This window comes from Rhineura floridana, chromosome 4, assembly GCF_030035675.1.
Source record: "Rhineura floridana isolate rRhiFlo1 chromosome 4, rRhiFlo1.hap2, whole genome shotgun sequence".
NCBI lineage: Eukaryota > Metazoa > Chordata > Lepidosauria > Squamata > Rhineuridae > Rhineura > Rhineura floridana.
Window position 1 is genome coordinate 185,036,332 of NC_084483.1, and position 20,433 is coordinate 185,056,764.

At 43.9% G+C, this 20,433-nt stretch overlaps 1 protein-coding gene across 3 annotated transcripts in view; it reads left to right on the forward strand.

Annotated features, from left to right (window-relative positions):
- The window catches only part of TTC7A (tetratricopeptide repeat domain 7A), a 316,394-nt gene extending 296,173 nt beyond the window's left edge, over nt 1-20,221 (forward strand). For all 3 annotated transcript variants that reach the window (XM_061625444.1, XM_061625445.1, XM_061625446.1), the window contains one exon: nt 16,284-20,221. In XM_061625444.1, coding sequence (XP_061481428.1) covers nt 16,284-16,505 — 222 coding nt within the window. In that variant the 3' untranslated portion in view covers nt 16,506-20,221. The remainder of the gene's footprint in view (nt 1-16,283) is intronic.
- The last annotated feature ends 212 nt before the right edge of the window (nt 20,222-20,433 follow it).

A 20,433-nucleotide genomic window follows, 5' to 3' on the forward strand; every position in this document is an offset into this window, starting at 1 on the left:
GTTGTGAATGTTGGAGTGACTGGCATTTTAGCCATGTATGCAGAAATAGCGTATGGTATAGCCCTTCTTAGATTGTACCACTTTAGACTGCAGGTGGCACATTCCTTGTCGTAAAATAATCCCTCCCTGTGGAAAGCAAATATGCAAAGGAAAACTTTGATTTCTCCCTGACATGCTTAAGCAAAGCATTTTGTACGCAAGTTTCAGATGTGCAGTTCCTCCAACTGCATTCTCAGGTGGTGCAGTCAGGAAGGACCATACCATGTGTTATTTGAACTGAGATTTTGGGAAGCAGAGAAGAATACAAATGTAATAAAAAAATATGATTACAGCTTAACAGGACCATGCTATGCATAGCTATGTGGCAATAAGTCCTAAGTTCAGTGGTGTGTTTAAGATAGTAGCCTTAGACAGCAATCCCATGCACACTTACCTAGAAGCAGGCATGTAAGAAGGCATTGCTTTCCGTTCTGTCCTGTATTCATTGCATGCAACAATGTTTCCATTCCACTGCAGTTTATCTTCTGCCAAAAACTACATTATTCATCTCACTGTCTGCAGTTGCAAAATTACATAACATCTAATTTATGTAAATAATTATGTTTATCACTAGAGGGCATTTTGGATACTTTGTTCATAGGGTTTCCAAAATGTCCCCCAGTAATAAACATTCACTAGAATAATATGATTAAATAATATGAATAAATGATTCACTAAAAAAGACAGTAATTCTGGGAAAAACAGAAGGGAGTAGAAAAAGAAAAAGGTCAAACAAGAGATGGATTGACTCCATAAAGGAAGCCACAGACCTGAACTTACAAGATCTGAACAAGCTGGTTCATGACAGATGCTCTTGGAGGTCACTGATTCATAGGGTTGCCATAAGTCGTAATCAACTTGAAGGCACATAACAACAACTAGGGGGACAGAGCCCCCTGCTCACTTTGCTTGCCAACCCCCCACCTCCAAACACACACGCACACATACATATATACCCAGGGACCCCCAAACACACATATCCCAGACACCTCCAAACAACCTCCCAGGGACACACACACACAAGCACAGGCACTCACAAACCACTCCTCTCCCCTGGGCACCCACAAACCTCCACTGGCTTGCCACCGCTGCCACCAAGGTGGGCAGCTGAAGCGATTAGATCTGCTTACTGTGGATGCTTCAGCAGTTGTGGCAACACACCTGCACTGAAGTGTTCATGGTGAGTGTGATGCTTACAAAGAGAGAGAGAGAGAGAGAGAGAGAGAGACTTGAGTTATGTTGTCATTATGTCATTCCACCCATTCATTTCAATCCAACAGCAGCAGCAGCAGCAAATGCCAATCATATTTCTGATCTGGACATGGGACAAATAAGTGAACATCAGCAATTTCTACTCCCATTTCTGTTTTCTTCAGAATTCTTCAACATCCCTACCTAGGAGTAAGCTCTATTAAACATAGTGGGACTTAGTATTGGGTAAATATGCATAAGATTGCATCAGTGGTGGCTGGTGGTTCTTGTCATTGGGGCAGTGGAATCCGTTCCAAATCTGGAATGGATTCCACTGCCCCACTGACATGGAGTCAGGGCTGGCGCTAGGCATGACTGGGCCCTGGGTCCATAGCGCCATAGCTCAACCCCCCCTTACAGGCAGCATGGGGCTAATAACTCTGCCCACGCATCCCACCTACCTCTCTCATCCCTGTGAATGCCGTGCACACTGCGTGCGCATGCCTGCCATCTATCACCCCCTTAAGGAAGCCCCTGCCACCATCGTGGTTGACGGCAGGCATGCACGTGCAGCATGCACATCATTCACAGGGATGGGAGAGGTAGGTGGGGTGTGCATGCAGGCTTATTGAAGCCCGCATTGATTGTATTGGGATGTGCCTGGGAGCTCCCTCTCTGTGATCTGTGGCAGAGTCAGGAGCCAACACTGCCATGGATCACGGAGTGGGAACATAACCCTTCCATTCTAAAGAGGGGCCCTTTAGGGGCCCTTGGCCAGGGCCGGACCTGGCCGCCCTCTGGCACTGGCCCTGCGTGGAGCTACCAGCCGCCACTGGATTGCATTGCTAGTGTGTTAACTCTGCATGAACAAAAATAAATGGACAATGGAACGGGGGAAGGAATGAAAGAGATGGGAGAACATGGAAAGCAATCTGGTTCTGAGTCTGTTCTGAATGGTGGTGGCTCCCTGAGGTCTTACCCCCACACACACACACACACCCAGCCTGTCCTGCACACTGTAGTTACAAAGCATGGGATGGAGGACATTGCCTAAGTTGTTTGGGTAAACAATGAATTGAAGGGGGCAGATGCACCAGCTGCATAGGGTGAGAAAACACCAACGGCATAGTGATGCTCCCAGACTGCCAGCCAGGCCTCCAGGAGTATGTTTAGTCTCATCTCTCCCAGAACCAGGAGGCCTTGTGGAGTTCTCCAGGCCTCACTGAATAAACATGAGGACAACTCGTCTATGCATTTAAAAACCAACAACAACTTTGGCACAGAGAGTGTGGGTCTGGGAGGGAACAGGAGGCCCCATTGTGTGTGCTTGACACAGACTCCTCCTCCTCCTCTGTTGCTGCTGTAATCCTTGGTGTAGCTGCCACTATGGCAACCTCCACTGCTCCTGAGAGTTTGTGGCCCTCAGAGCTCTGGGCTTGCTCTGGGAGGCAAACAAGCCGAGCATTGCGTTGGGTCTATTTTAAACGCGGGGACAAGGCATCCTCTTCCATTCTGTTGCTCGCTGCTCCTTTCCATCTAGATCTCGGAGAAAGTGAGACCGTCTGCAAAGCCTTGTTCTGCTTTGAGAACATGCAGGAGGGCAGAAAGAAAAGGAAATTCCCCTCTTTTTCTCCTCCCCCCCCCCCCGTTTCTATTCTCAAGTTTGTCCATGGCTCCTTGGGAAGGGATCAGAGCCTAGTCCTTTCTGAAAGGCTGCCTAAGGGCCTGCCTTTGTTTTATGCAAGTAAATGTTTTATCCTGTTTAAGCTTCAAACACATTAGCAGTGGGTCTGTTGACATTTGATGAAATCAAAGAGAGCCGAAATTGGGTGTGGTGGGGGGGGGGAGAGAGAGAGCCAGCGGTGGGTTGTCTCCCACAGTCTTTGTGCCATAGGGCTTCCTTTGATTTTCAGGGTGGGCCATCCTGCCTGGGGAAGATCTGTGTGTTTTGCTTTTGATTCCTTCAGCTTGTGTCAGAGACAGCAGGGTGGGTTTATTTCCCTTCTTTCCTCTAGCTGCTTCCTTCCATCCTTCACTCCGTTTTGACCAGCCTTGAGTTTCTTTGCAGATAAGACGTGTTGCGTTCTCACTGGAGACTCTCTTGTGTGCTGTGTCTCCTGGCACAGGGGAGGGTGTGGAGGATGCATTTCTACCAGTGTGGGAGGGCGATATTATTAGTCCAGCGGTTAAAGGAGTTGGGGACGTTTAGCCTGGAGGAGAGAGAAAGGAGGTGATATCCCAGCCGTCTTCAAATATTTGAAGGGCTGTCACAAAGATAGTCCATTACCCTGCAAGAGAGGAAGAGAGAGGGGACTGCAGGGCCTCTTCATAGGCTCTGCTGAAAGGCCAGCAACTTCATGCTCCTCTCCAAATGTTTTCCATTCCTGCTGTTCACTGCATGATCCAGGGTTTATCCCCCCCCCCCAAACTAGTCAAGTAATTTGTCCCATAATACAGTATTGGCAGGGCTTTTTTGTAGCAGTACTCACCGATACAGAACATTGACATTTCTTGCTGCCCATGCCAGCCGTTTTTTGTGCGATCACCCACAGTACTTTTATCAAGATATGAGTTGTTGTTGTTGTTATGTGCCTTCAAGTCAATTACGACTTATGGCGACCCTATGAATCAGCGACCTCCAAGAGCATCTGTCATGAACCACCTGTTCAGATCTTGTAAGTTCAGGTCTGTGGCTTCCTTTATGGAATCAATCCATCTCTATGGAATCAATCCATCTCTTCTTTGGCCTTCCTCTTTTTCTACTCCTGTTTTCCCCAGCATTATTGTCTTTTCTAGTGAATCATGTCTTCTCATGATGTGTCCAAAGTATGATAACCTCAGTTTCATCATTTTAGCCTCTAGTGACAGTTATGGTTTAATTTGTTCTAACACCCAATTATTTGTCTTTTTCGCAGTCCATGGTATGCGCAGAGCTTTCCTCCGACACCACATTTCAAATGAGTTGATTTTTCTCTTATCTGCCTTTTTCACTGTCCACCTTTCACATCCATACATAGAGATGGGGAATACCATGGTCTGGATGATCCTGACTTTGGTGATACATCTTTGCATTTGAGGACCTTTTCTAGTTCTCTCACAGCTGCCCTACCCAGTCCTAGCCTTGTTCTGATTTGTTGACTATTGTCTCCGTCTTGGTTAATGACTGTGCCGAGGTATTGATAATCCTTGACAAGTTCAATGTCCTCATTGTCAACTGTAAAGTTACATAAATCTTCTGTTGTCATTACTTTAGTCTTCTTGACGTTCAGCTGTAGTCCTGCTTTTGTGCTTTCTTCTTTAACTTTCATCAGCATTCTTTTCAAATCATCACTGATTTCTGCTGGTAGCATGGTATCATTTGCATATCTTAAATTATTGATGTTTCACCCTCCAATTTTCACACCTCCTTCATCTCGGTCCAATCCCGCTTTCCGTATGATATGTTCTGCGTACAGATTAAACAAATAGGGTGATAAAATACACCCCTGTCTCATACCCTTTCCGATGGGGAACCAGTCGGTTTCTCCATATTCTGTCCTTACAGTAGCCTCTTGTCCAGAGTATAGGTTGCGCATCAGGACAATCAGATGCTGTGGCACCCCCATTTCTTTTAAAGCATTCCATAGTTTTTCATGATCTACACATCAAAGGCTTTGCTGTAATCTATAAAGCACAGGGTGATTTTCTTCTGAAATTCCTTGCTCCGTTCCATAATCCAACGTATGTTTGTGATATGATCTCTGGTGCCTCTTCCCTTTCTAAAACCAGCTTGGACGTCTGGCGTTTCTCGCTCCATATATGGTAAGAGCCTTTGTTGTAGAATCTTGAGCATTACTTTACTTGCATGGGATATTAAGGCAATAGTCCGATAATTACTGCATTCCATGGGATCCCCTTTCTTTGGAATTGGGATATATATTGAACCAGTCTGTGGGCCATTGTTCTCTTTTCCATATTGACAAATTTATCTTGTAGCAACTCTATTGGTATGCCATCTGTTCCTGGTGATTTGTTTCTTCCAAGTATTTTAAGAGCAGCTTTCACCTCACATTCTAAAAATTCTGGTTCTACATCATACAGTTCCTCCATGAATGAATCTGTCATCCTGACATCTCTTTTATAGAGTTCTTCAGTGTATTGCTTCCATGTTCCTTTTATTTCATCTCGGTCAGTCAGTGTGTTCCCCTGTTGATCATTCAACATCCCTACTCTTGGTTTAAATTTCCCTTTCATTTCTCTAATCTTTTGGAATAGGGCTCGTGTTCTTCCCATTTTGTTGTCCTTTTCTATTTCTATAAAATAACTATTGTAATAGTTTTCTTTGTCCCTATGTACTAGTCGTTGTATTGTTGCATTTAGGGTTCTGACTGTGTTTCTATCTCCTTTTGCTTTTGCTTTCCTTCTCTCTTTAACCATTTTAAGAGTTTCTTCAGTCATCCATTGATATCTTTCTCTCTTTTTAACAAGAGGTATTGTCTTTTTGCATTCTTCCCTAATAATGTCCCTGACTTCAGTCCATAGTTCTTCTGGTTCTCTGTCAACTAAGTTTAAAGCCTTAAACCTGTTCCTTATTTGATCTTTATATTCTTCTGGGATGTTATTTAAATTGTATTTTGGCATTATGAGTGCTTTGTTGTTCTTTAGCTGTACTCTGATTTTTTATACAATCAGTTCATGATCTGTACCGCAGTCTGCTCCTGGTCTTGTTTTTGCAGAAAGTATGGAACTTCTCCATCTTTTGTTTCCAATTATATAATCAATTTGATTTCTATACTGACCATCTGGTGATGTCCACGTGTACAGTTGTCTTTTTGGTTGCTCAAAAAATGTGTTGGCAAGAAACAAATCATTGGCTTCATAGAATTCAATGTCTTTCTCCTGCTTCATTTCTGTCACCTAAGCCCCATTTCCCCACAATTCCTAGTTCTTCTCTGTTCCCTACTTTTGCATTCCAGCCCCCCATGATTATCATCATATCTTGTTTTGGTGTGTGATCAATTTCCTCCTGTACTTCTGCATAAAATCTCTCCAATTCTTCTTCTTCTGCGTTTGATGTTGGAGCGTAGACTTGGATGATGGTTATGTTAATAGGTTTCCCATTTAATCACATTGATATCACTCGTTCAGACCTTGTGCTATAGCGCCTAATTGCTTTTGCTACATCACTTCTGACTATTAAAGCAACCCTATTTCTTCTTAATTTCTCATTTCCTGCATAAAATATTTTGTAGTTGCCCCATTGAAAATGCCCCATTCCTGTCCATTTTAATTCACTCACTCAAAGTATTGTAATGTTGATACGCTCCATTGCTTGCTTGACAATTTCTAACTTTCCCTGGTTCATGCTCTCACATTCCATGTTCCTATTGTGTGCATCGTACAACTCAGGACTCTCCTTTCGCATCTGTGCGCATCAGCCTCTGGGCTTCCTTTCGGCTTTGACCCAGCTGCGTCATTAGTCACAGCGCTACTCGTACTTGTCCTTTGTTCTTCCCCAGTAGCTCGGTGAATGCCTTCTGACCTGGGGGTCTCATCTTCCAGCACTATCTCGTATTGCATTTTGGATACTCTGTTCATAGGGGTTTCGTGGTAAGAGGTATTCAGAGGTGGTTTACCATTGCCTTCCTCTGAGTTTGGATGCATCTTAGTCTGGTGTCTCAGCTTTGACCATTCCACCATGGGTGCCCCTGCTAGGAGTCTAGCCTCTTGGTCTAGACTCCTGACGGCATTGCTCTCAGCTTCTTCAACACTCTCAGGGAAGTAGTATTTATCTTCATTTTCTATTTCTTTTTATTATTTCTCATCTATTTCTTTTTGAGAAACTTTGTTGTTATGTGCCTTCAAGTTGATTACGACTTATGGCGACCCTATGAATCAGCAACCTCCAGTAGCAGCTGTTGTAAACCACCCTGTTCAGATCTGTAACTTCAGGTCTGTGGCTTCCTTTATGGAATCAATCCATCTCTTGTTTGGCCTTCCTCTTTTTCTACTCCCTTCTGTTTTTCCCAGCATTAATGTCTTTTCTAATGAATCATGTCTTCTCATGATGTGTCCAAAGTATGATAACCTCAGTCTCATCATTTTAGCTTCTAATGATAGTTCTGGTCTTTATTAAATCCCATATGCTAAACTGCACAAAAACATATTGTTGTAAACCGCCCAGAGAGCTTCGGCTATGGGGCAGTATACAAATTAATTAATTAAATAAATAATATTTCACACTGCACAATTTGTTTGACATCGCACAAAAAAGTGTCTAGCTGCACATTAGAATAAACTCTGACATGATCTCTGTGACTAAGAATTAGTGCCTGAGCTTGCTTTTTTCCTTACTCTTTCCCAGTCTTTTTTCCTTTTGTGCCGTAACCCTCAGATTGTGAGCTTGGGGACAAGAACTGTCTTCTCATTGATATTTGTAAGCTGCCCTGGGGGTCTTTTTTGGCAGAAGAGCAGGATAAAACTTTTATGTATTAATTTTATTACACTTCACCACAAGGTCCCAGGGCAGGTTAGAACAATTAAATATACATTCATTCATTCATTCATTCATTTATATCCCTCTCTGTCTCCTAGAATAAAATATAAAACAAATGAAATAGTTACAACCATAAAACAAATGTATAAACAGATAAATACAGTTCCATACATAAAACAATTCCATGTATAGACACAATTTAAAAACAATTCCACATATTATATTCTCTATATTCCAGGCAAGCAAGAGCCATTATCTGAATTCAAGACACATTCCAGGCAGGCAAAAACACTCATGGAGGATGTGACGTAGGTTTAGTAAAGGGTGTGGCTTAGGGAGAATCCTAAGGGCCACACAAAGAGGTCTGGAGGGCCACATGTAGCTCCTAGGCCTGAAGTTTCCCACCTGTCTTACACGAAGGGGTGAAAAGTGGCCACCACAATGTCCTGCTTCTTGGTAACTTCTTCAGTACACACAAGTGTGTGTAGTTAAACCAACTGGAGAACCTGTTCTTAGCAGTGAAATCTGAAGTGATGCCCTTGTCTGCAGGGAGGAAGGCCCTGTGCCCAACTTGATTATATTCACACTTTATATTTGTAGGTGTGCACACAAAAAATCCTAGACTCTCAACTTAAGTGTTGTACAGCATGGAAGGATGGTTGGTTAATTACAGATGGCGAAGAAGCAGAGGCAGGTCCATCTGGGTTCTGAGAACACGTAGCTTGGGCTGGATCTCTGACCAGAGAGACATCTTCTAACGAGAGCTGAAACATAAATGCTGTAGAAAGAAATGGCATTATGGGTCATGCATGCCATGCCATTATGCAAGATGACGAAGAGTTAATGAGCATCCCCCTTGATTTCTAGGCACTTAGAGAGCTGCCTTATACTGAATCAGAACCTTTGGTCCATCTAGCTCAGTATTGTCCACACTGACTGGCAGCAACTTCTTCAGGGTTTCAGATGGAACATTCCCACTCCTGTCTGGAGATTCTGGGGATTAAACTTGGGACCTTCTGCATGCAAGGCAAATGCTCCATCACTGAGCTACAGAATTTTCCCTGTATACCTTGCTTTGTATACAACAAACCTTTTAAGTAGAAACCTTATCCCAGTCTGTGTCTCTTTTGGAATTGTTTGTTAAGATCTTTTCAAAGATGTTTTCAAAGATGTTGACAGCTGGTATAGCACAGTGGGGAGGAGAGCCTGGCTGGAAGTCCAGAGTCTGTGAGTTCAAATCTCCGCTCGTGTCTCCTGGGTGTAAAGGGCCAGCTAAAGATCACCCCCACAGGGAGTGGCTCAGGGGTTACGTGCCCTGCCACCTGTGCAGCCGTGGGTAAGCTGCATAGTCCCAAGGAGCCCAGTTGCCCCCCAGCTGGCAGTTGCGGACAAGGAAGGGGCTGGCTTGTGCCGCTGTGGCAAGCGTAGCAGGCTCTAGCCAGCTGGGGAGGACTAGCCTCAGAGGGAGGCAATGGTAAACCCCCTCTGAATCCGCTTACCATGAAAACCCTATTCATAGGGTAGCCATAAGTCAGGATCGACTTGAAGGCAGTCCGTTTTAAAATATGTTTTTCAGAGGCTTTGTATTTAAGATGTTTTCCAATGTTTTTAGTGTTTTTATCGCCAGTTTGCCCTCCTGGGTTCCTTTTGGGAGGCAAGGTGGGATATAAATATAATAAATAAATAAATATGAAGCTTTGCAGGCATCCCTACCATTTAGGCCCCCCTGCAATGTACCATTTAGGGCCCCCTGCCATGTGTATCGTAACAGGAATTTTCCACACCTCATGTACTCATAGTGGCAAAGCTGGGTTTGCAGCATATAAAGTGTGGAGCAGCCATATTGTATGTCCTCGGCAGCACAAGTGCAGTCAGGTAGATTTCAGTCAGGTGCTGGTTTTAACCTATAAACCCTTACATGGCTTGGGACCACAATACCTGATGGAATGGCTCTCCTGACATGAACCCACCCATACACTACGCTTAACATCCAAGGCCCTCCTCCAGGTGCCTACTCAGAGGGAAGCTGGAAGGATGGCAACAAGGGAGAGGGCCTTCTCAGTGGTGGCCCCAAAATTATGGAATGATCTTCCTGATGAGGTGCACCTGGCACCAACACTATTATCTTTTCGGTGCCAGGTCAAGACTTTCCTCTTCTTCCAGGCCTTTTAGCATGTGTTTTTAAATTGCTTTTTAAAAATGTGTTTCTAAATTTGTATATTTGTTTTTAATGTTTTTAATTGTAAACTGCCCAGAGAGCTTCGGCTATGAGGCGGTATACAAATGCAATAAATAAATAATTTCCTGACCTGTCTCCTCAAGGCAGTCCTGAAAAGCAAAGCCTTCCCTTCCACTGCTGCAAAGGGGCACATTAAGTTGTGTGCTGCTTGATTCATCGCACTTGGCAGGTACCCACTGACTTGCCCCGGCAGGCAGCCTGCTTTATGTTTTACTGTTTCATGTATTTTTTATAATCGGCCTTGAAAGTTTATAGATTGCCATGTCACATGACCTGCCCTGTGTCGAGAAGCAAATGCAAGATTAAATGACTGACATCTTGCAAGCTGCTGTGGACTTGAGGCGATGCCCAAATGGTTCCTTCTTTGGGCAGTTGCTTGAGAATCCCCCTTTCTTTTATATCTTCACATGTCAGGGTCTGCGAGGGAAGGAGAACAACTGCCAGGGACAGAAAAAGTAACCAGGGAGAGCAAACCATTATAATAGGTTTGGATTGTTGGGGGGGTTATTTTTATTTTATTGGGGTTTGTGGGGGAGGGTGTTTTGCACCATCCAAAGACCACTGGATTTCTAACATTTACAGACGTCGTTTTCCAAGAAAGAGACACTTTGAAATGTATTCCATATAAGGAAATAGGGATGGATACTTCACACAATTTCCAGTCAATTCTGTACGTGTTTATTCTTAAGTCCATTCTATCCCATTAACATGTTAATCGGTGATTATTTTTTAAAGAATCCATACAGAAATTGAATTTAAATATATATTTTATCACAAAACACATCTTTCAATACAGATATTTATCCCAAGTGTCCACATTCCTAACTCTATTTTATCCTAAAATCCCCTTTTCTAAATGCATTTTGGTATTTTTTTTGAGCGGAGAGGTGTATTGCAAAATTTGGTGAAGTGCAAAATCTGAAGAATAATCTGTGCACTCCTCCAGAAAAGTGTGAGTTAGGAGACTTTGCTTAAAAATGTGGACCTCCATCCCTGCAAGAGAGTTTGCTTGCATATTTTGATTACTAGGTAATTATAGCTATGGAGCTGGCTCCCAGCAGTGCAGATATGTTGTCTTGGAAAATGCATGGCCCACACCCCACATTTGCAAAAATAATGGTAAATGTACAGGTGAGGGAAAGGGCTGACAGGAGAAGATCAGTGGACAAGAGGGAGAACTACTTAACCCATCGTGAACCCACTGATTACCCCTACACTCACAATAGCATTACAAAGAAAACATAAGGTCAAGAGTCACGTTTCCCTCATAATGTCTCGGCCTTGCCCTGTAGAGATGCAGGCGTAGGGAACCTTTTTGACTTCAGGAGTCAGATCTTTAACTAGCCGTATTCTGCGGGCCAACCTTGCCAGGAGGGCGAGGTAACCCACCTGTCAATCACGTTAAATCATGTTACATCATTATGACATCACATGACTGACCAGTGGGTTGCCCTGCCCATCTATCAAAATCCCTAGCACAGGACTCCCAAGCTTGGGAACCACAGTGCAAGCGGCGTTGTAAACTCCCCCGTGCAGGGCGGCTTCAATTGGTAGTGCTGGGGTACGGAAACAGTTTCCATCAAATAGAAACCACTTCCCTCCCTGCTCCTTTGAGCAAGGCACACTCCTGTCTTTGCATTCTCCAGCAGAGGAGGCATCGGGAACCTACTCTAAGCTCCCAATTGTTCCTTGAAGCCCTCTTCTTACTCTTACCCATCCCACACCTGATGTCATGTATGATGTCAGGTGTAGGGCGGGTGGGTATGGCTTCCCCAAAATGATCTGGTGAGCAATATAGAGAGGGCTGTGGCCTGCAGGCCAGAGGCTCCCCATCCATGGGCTAGAGCAGTGGTTCCCAACCTTTATGAGTACAGGACCCACTTTAAAAGCTCAAAAAAATTTATGACCTCCTCCCCTCCAGGGAGGCAGGCTGGCTGCCAGGAAAGTAGGGGGAAAGTAGCCTTTCCTTGCAGCCTTGCTTGTTTTTGCTTCACTAAAAGCCCTCTGCTCTCGTTCTGAGTAAGGTCGTCGTCAGCAGCTGCAGTGCGAGGAGACAGGAGTCAGTGATAGTAATCCCCTCTTCTTCCTGGTATCTCCACCCTCAGCCTCCTTTGGCATCTGCCATGTATTTTATAGGAAGATGCCTGCCCTTAGTGCGCCTGAAGATGCTAAGGCACTTCAGTAAAAGTCCTCCCCTCTCGTTTGGAGCAAGGGGGAGGTGTCATCTGCAGTGGCAGTGAGGAGCAGACAGTGTCCAGGGAGAGAAACCTTTTTTTTAAGAAAATTAATAAATAATTCATTTCTTTCCTGTTTACGGCCCCTCTGGATCTCTTCATGGCCCCCCTGGGGGTCACGACCCCCAGGTTGGGAATCACTGGGCTAGAGCATATTTTCGTATTTGTGTAATGTTCCTGCCTGCCAAATAATGGCTTCCCAGTGGGAACTGAAAATGGGAACCATGTGCTACTCTAATATTTTCTTAGTTCTTTGGTTTTTAGGCCTTCCGTAGCAACAAAAAGGGCTTTTTCAGGTATGTCCAAAGGATGAGGGATAAGGGAGTAGGTCTACTGCTTAGTAAGAATGGTGTTTGTGTGTGTGTGCAATGGCGAAATAGTTGACAGAAGGTAGAACATGTGGAAGCTCATGTAAGAAATGTAATTGGTGAGGGATCCGAGTTGCAGTCCAAGACTGATAAGAAGTTGGTCAGGAAATGCTTCACCCCCCCAAAGAAGTTCAAGCCTTCAGGGTCAGGTGAATTGCATCCTAGGGTACTAAAGGAACTTGCTGATGTACTTGCAGACGCTCTGTTGATCATTTTGAGAAATTCTGGTGACGAAGTGAGGTGCCACAGGACCTCTCCCATTTGTATGTATGCTAAATTAGTCAATGGGATGGTCACCAAATGGTAAGAGGGTGGTGGAGCACTATCCACATTGGGGAAAGCTACAAAATGCAGGGCTTTTTAATTTAGAAAAAAAAGTAATGAAGGGAGGAGTTTTGAAATTATGCATGGTGCAGGCATTTCTTCTTGCAATGCAGAATTCACTTAGGGAATTTGCTGCCCCAAAAGGCAATGGCTTAAATGGCTTTAAAAGGGGATTATTCAAATTCATGGAGGAATCCACTGCTACTCTCCATGTTAGCCTAATGGAAGCTCCAAACTCTCAGGCCTTTGCAGTTTGAATTTTCTCTTTTTAACCAATTTGTATTTATTGATCCTTTATGTTTTTATGGTTGTTTTTACTTATTTTATTTTTATGCGTTGCATTCCACGTTGATATATTCTTACGAAAGTGCAGGTTATAAACAAGTAAATAAATAAATAAATAAAACCCGGAGGTATCATGCCATTGAATACCAGTTGTTGGCGGGCAGGAGTGACAGAGAATGATTGCCTCTGTGCCTGCTAGTGAGCTTCCTTGAGGCATCTGATGGGCCACTATGGGAAACAGGATGCTGAACCATTTGGACCCTTAGTCTGATCCAGCAGTCCTCTTCCTTATGTTCTTACAAACACAGTGAAAATCTTTCCCACCTTGGGACATGACTGAATGCAAACAGGAGTTAAGAGCCCCTCGGGTATTAAAAAGACTCCTAATTATCCTGAGGCTTTACCTTCTCGTGACTTGTATACTGATCTAAGGAAAATAAATAAAACTTGTATAGAGGAACAAAACGGAAAAGCCATTCCACCTTGCCCGGTAGGGTGATGCCATTAATTATTTGCTTTTTTTAAAAATAAAAAGGATACTAATTGCTAATCTTCCCTAAGATCTCTGCTGATTTTATAAAATTATTCATGCACCTCAACAAGAGGAGTTTCTATGGAAACTGAGAAACTGAACTTTCATTAGGAAACCTACAAAAAAAAGTGCCCAGCTAAAAATGTAAATTGTCCTTTTGCGGGAGGATATATGAATCTACCTCTTTCTCTCCCCTCCTCCCTTTCCATTCTGCATCGTGGGCAGATCCCAGCTGGACCCTACATGGCAACAACATGAAGGCATTGTTTACCGCTTGCCAGACTCCATGGGGATATAGAAAATTCTGCCAGAACTCAGCATCTCTCAAAGGGTGGATTCTTCAGGGAAACAAAGTGTTCAGTGCTATATGTCATACCAGCTTCAGGGAGTCAAAAATACAAAGCTGCAAAAAAAAAAAAAAAAAGCTTTATTGAGGCTGTAATATTTCAACCCAATTCTGAGAAACATGAAACTGTCAGCATTTTGTACAACCATCTCTCTCCTGCTGCGTCCTGTGCTCTACTGAACTGAGGACTGGTGGAATGAAGGAAAAGGATATCTGCATAAGGAGGAGGACCAGGGAATGTTCCATGGACACGGCAGCTGGCACAATATCCTGGGAGGTCTCCACAATGGCCATTTAATGCGAAATAATAGTACTTGGTTCATTCACTTTTTACAGGGCATCTGAACAATGTCAATCCAGCTTTTTTTTAACACAATGGAACAACGGCATGATATCCCTGGCAGTAGATGACTCCTTGAGCAACTATTCTGGCCAGTTGTAGTCTAGCTGTTTCCTAGATTATTCCAGCCATTTTCTTCTCTATGATCTTCTTTAGTAATCCACTCTATTACTTCAATGTTTCCTTTACCAAAATTGCATGCCTTTATATCCATTTCTTTTATTCTCCCCCCCCCCCGTTTAATTGTAGCAGGTGGGGATCATGTTCAGGAATGCAACAGGAGGGAGGATTTAACCCTTTCCCACACACACACACACACACACACACACACACACCATGTTCCCAATTAAAATAATCCCCCTCCTTCGCTACATTTTAGGCTGGGGAAAGAGGGGCTGCCCAGCTGGCTGCATAAAGTTATTTGGATCACAGAAGTCTGGAAGCAGAGTTGCTATTCCAGTTCTAGCTTAAAGCAAAACAGTAATGATTGGGTGACACTAAATAATTATCGGATGATGCTAAATCATCCGTGTCTGGAAGCACCCCTGCTGAATTGAAGCCAGCAAACTGAGCTGATGAAAAAGGAGATGTTGCTCCCTCTTTTCCACCCCACCTCCATCACACCCTTACTTATGCAGCCTCTTATGTAGGTGATGGGAACGAGGATCAGCCCACAAGCAGAAACCTGTTTCCACAAATAGATGAACTTGCGTGAGAATTGAACCCTTACCTGAAGTTGCTTTGATGCAGTCTGTTAACCTGGCTGGGGTGCTGGCAATATAAGCATTTGTCTGCCCTTCTTGTACTGACGGAACAGTTTGCTGCACTATATTGAATACAATCCATAGTGAATAAACAGACTAGCATATCTAACTCTCCCCACCTCCCTGGAATATACATGTAATAAGCTTTGCATGTAATATGCATACACTGGTCAAACACTGTACAGGCCCTACATTGAAAAAGGAATAAAATATCACAATGCTATTATATAAAGCTATGGTGCACCTATATTTAGAATAATGTGTGAAGCTCCCTTCCCGAGACAGATCTTGCAGAGATAAAACAAGCACAGTAAAGGGCATCGAAAAGGATGAAGGACTTGGAGCATCGTTACTATTGGCAATAGATTCAGGACAGACAAAAGAAAGTGCATCTTCACAAAATATGTCATTCATGTATGGAATTAACTGCCGCAAGATGTAGTGATGGCCACTAGCTAATGGACATTTTGCCTGGTCCCAACAAGGTAGTTCCTATGGCGCAAATCAGACATTAAAAACAGAACAGGCTGAAATTATTGGGGAGTATTTCATTCTTCCCTAAACATTCCTTCACTGACCTCAGAGTTGCTATACTGTAAGTGTCAAGGAACAGTTGCAATGAGAGACTGACAAACTGGAGTTCATTAGGAAAACGGACATATTTTTTCAGGTTACAAGCTGGGGAGTAAGTTGGTTGTCATATTGAGCTTCCCCTCACGTTGCACATTGGCAACGGCTGTAGCTCATTGATAGAGCATGTCCTTTGCATGCAAGAAGTCCCGGGTCCAGTCCCCAGCATCTGTGGGCAGGACTTGGAAAGATTCCTGTCCAAAACCCTGGAGAGCCACTGAGAGTCAGGTTAGGCCAGCCTTCGCCAACCTGGTGCCCTTCAGATGGTTTGGACTCCAGCTCCCATCAGCTGCAGCCATCATGGCTAATGGTCAGAGATGATGGGAGTTGTAGTCTGAAACATTGGAGGTCGTTAGGTTGGGGAATGCTGGTGCAGACAATACTGAGCTAGATGCACCAATAGTCGGACTCAGTATAAGGCCACTTCCTAGTTTCCTATCTGATTCTGTCACCAGGGATGCTACTGAACGACTTCGTGTTATTGTCGGCTAACACTGGATTGTTTTTCCTTGGCAGGGACTGGTATTGAACAGGCTCGGGCGAAGAAGCTTGGCTCAAAAGGTTCTGCAGGATGCAGTCCAGGTACAGAGCACCAGCCACAAAGCCTGGAACAGCCTTGGAGAAGTACTTCACGCTCTGGGCAAAAACGAAGCCGCTGTTGAGTGCTTCCTGACAGCTCTGGACCTTGAATCCAGCTGCCCTGTCATCCCATTTACGGTTATTCCCAGGGAACTGTGATGGTATAAATGTATTCCATGCACATGCATTCTGTGGAGGTAGTTCCAATAACATACAGAGGAAATAAGCAATCTGTTTACAGTGCAATAAATATATAGGTGTTGCTCGTTTGTTGCCTAGAATTCAGAAACTTTTACTCAATGAAATGTTTCAGGGATGTTACATTTTCCCAGCATTTAAATCTCAAGATATATTGTTGCTGGGGAAATGCAATTATTTTTCTGGCTGCTGGGGCTGTTGTGATTTGCAGCGCTGCCTTGAACCCCTCTTCACCCAAAACATAAACCACCAGAACTGCATGATAGCACAGGAGGTACTCATATACTCTCCTGTCCTTGCTGCCTGCCTGGAACTGCAAAAACGGAACACTGGGCAGGAGGAGGAGTGTTTGTCAAGCACCTGGCAGGTCAGAATACATGGCTTCTGTGCATGTTGTTGGCATCTGCTGGACAGTGTCTGTGATATTACTGATGAGCAACATGCCACCTCTCCCAAGTCTGCATCATGCTGTCATCTTTACACCACTGCATAGCCTGCAAAAACAGGACTTGCACGAGCAATGGAACTGACTAGTCTGAAGACTCCGGGGACAGGGGGAGTGGGAGGACCTTGCCAATTCACTCTTGGCATAAAACGTCTGACTTTGCTTTAGCACTTGAGTTGGACTCGCTGCAAAATACTGTCTCAACATGATACTAAGACTGAGACTACATTCTGATGTAAAAAATACACTGCTTCCCATCTTTCTCACTTTCATTTTATGGGCTAAATTCCTTGTAAACAGATACAACTCTTGCGGTCAGTGAAGTCCCCACCCATTAACAAACCCCATGCAAAATAGTTTAAAAAGTAGGACCTGTGGCAAAATGTTGCACTGTGGAGGGCTCCTGTTAGTGGGTCCAAGGTTTCCCGGCTTTTGAGGCAGCTGCAGGAAGGCACAGTGGCCTCTATGTCAGGTGGCCACCATGGAGCCCTGCAGATGTTGTCAGACTACAATTCCCATCAGCCCTAACCATTGGCAGTGCTGGCTGGGGCTAATGGGAGTTACAGTCCAACAACATCTGGAAGGCTCATGTTGGCTATCCCCTGCTCTAAGCCTGTTAAGATCACATGTACCCCATCCTCCAACACCCAACTGATTTGGGCAGCAGCTAAAAGATTTTTTTTTAATGTAGACACAGTGTTGGGGTACGCAGAGAGGTTTAAACCTTTCTACCCAGACCAGTGCCCAGACGGGGATGCAGATTGCCCCCTCCTTGGTCATCGATCAGTCATTTGATGTGTGGGAAGGGGACCATATCCCCTCTCTTCACCTGATTTATATAAATCAGCTGAGGGAGGAGGTGTATACCTCTCTGTGTGTGCATTCACAAGAACATAGGAAGCTGCCTTATACTGAATCAGACTATTGGTCCATCTAGTTCAGTGTTGTCTACACTGACTGGCAGCAGCTTTCCAGGGTTTCAGGCAGGGAGTCTCGCCCAGTCCTACCTGGTGATGCTGGAGATTGAACCTGGGACCTTCTGCATGCAAGGCAGATGCTCTACCACTGAGCTATGGCCCTTCCCACTCACACAAGAGAAAGTGTGCATGCAAGACTGTGGGCTGGCATCCAGTTTTGCCAGAGTCATCACTGGCTTGCAGTTCCTTGAGAGTTAGCCAAAGGAGAATGGGACAGCCAAACAAAGGTAGTCACCTGCGCTTTAAAAGGCAGTAGGTTCTTTGTGTTCACAGAAGTATAGGATCGAACTGTAGGCATTTCTGTACACACAACAAGCAGGTGTTATTGTAGATCATTTCATTCCTAATAACTGATGAACAGACCCTTTTGTCCCAAAGACTCTTTAAACGGGGGGGGCTTACACTGACATACTGCTAATCTTGCACCATAGGATGTTAAAATATCAACTTCATGCAATGTATATGTAGTACATGGCATAGATGGAGAAAAACACATTGTGTGGTATTCAACTAAATAATTGTGCAACTTCCGCTTGCACAAAGACTTCTGCTTGCACAATGGGGCTTTCGTGAGCGCCCATGCCATCCCCAAATCTGCTTCAGAGAGTTGGGGGAACTCTCAGAACAGATTTCACAAGTCCACGGGGAGGGGGGAGGGAGAACGTTCCATTGCGCAAGGAAAAACCCTAATGTTGATGGAACATTCATTTTAGTGCTGTTTTGAATACAGCCCATTATTCCATGCAAATAGTCCTCTTTCCTCTTCATGTTGTTCTTCCCAGCTCAGGCATCAGAGTCAGATCTTCAGGGAACTTCTGTGCTGGTATTTCAGTGGCCTTATCATTTGCTTTTGATCAGTCTGTTATGGCCATTTCAGTTGGCCCCTCCCACTCAGCTGAGCAAGTACATCTTTCTATGAAGGGAGCATTAATACAACTAAACAATGAGAGAGGGTGTGTGCACTTTTGAAGCCCTGTTGCATTATTATTGAAGTTTGTACTTCCTACGAGCAGGGTTTTCTTTATCTAATAAAAAAAGGGATTACCATGACTACTCCACTTTTCTCATTCTCAGGGACCAACATCACCTCACTAGCATAGACTAGGCCTTCACAGTCCAAACATTACAAAATAGGAGCACTCTGGGGTCTGTTTTATGCCATGTACATTAATCATGTTGTAATCATGAAAATGATGAGGTATCACAGGATATGTGGTAAGGCCATAGCTCAGAGGTGTAGCGCACCTGGTTTTCCTTCACTGTTCAATCCGTGCCATCTGCTGCCCTTTCGAAGTGCCTCCATTCTATTTTTGCATCCCATTCTCTGGAGGCAGAAATTTGGCGTTTCAGTGATTTTCAGAGGGTTGGCAATGGGGGGCTTACCATGGCAGTGGTTCTCCTGGCAGCCACCACTTCTCCCCACTACACCCTTGTAAATGATGCTACATCACCATATACTGCTATTCCAAAGGGTATGGGTTGAGGGATGGAGAGCACCTTGGAATGGTGCTGTGTGTACCAGGACCTGTGTGAGACTGGGAACTCCTGGACCACTGCTACAGAAATACTTAATAAATCTCACCTTTGTATCTGAGAGTCTCTAAGATGTTAAAGTTATATTTTTTTGCATGTGGAGTGAACAAAAGAAGATTTCTCCCATTATGTTCTGTGACTGGGTGGATTTTATGAGTTCCAGTTTGGCCTCAGCATACATGCTATGACCTTCCTTTGCCTAACAGCTGTTTTTGGAGCTCTTGTTCTATTATTGTTGATATTATTTATTAAATGTATTACTTGTCCTTCTGCAGAAAAATACTATACCTTAAGGCATGATCCAGCAAAATCTAGTTGCATTTAAATCCATTCAAAACAATAAAGCTGTACTAGTTATATGTGATTTAGTCGAGACTCTCTTTTGTTGAATTGCATCTCCAGAGACTTACAAAACATACAAATTGATTTGTTCAACAAGATTAATTTTGGAGCCTTTGACTGATGTTCACTAGCCATGCAGGGGACCAAAATTCATTCAGTGTCCAGAACGGCTTCAGAACATCCCAAACAAAATGGCCCTTTTCCCCTTCTTGCATCCACAATTCTAAAATGAAGCATCCTCAAGGAAGCCCCGCACAATACCTTCCTTTATTTGCAAACAAGTTTGTGATGCTGTTGAGATTTCATAATGCCTGTATTTTGTATGAAACATTATAACATTGAGTTTCAAATGGCTCTTACTAGATGAATAAACAAATTCCATGGAGAAAGATGTGTTGCGTGTGTGCAGTCATTTCCTACTGCTTTCCATTCTTTGCAATGTATTCATGCTACAAATATCACCAGCATTAGGAATAAAATCCTGAAAGAAGCCTCCCATGAGCTGGTACTTGAAAAAGACAATTTAACACATGTCCAGCAATTCATGTGCAAAGCAACAGGGGAATCTTAAAGGAGGATCAAGACAGGTGCC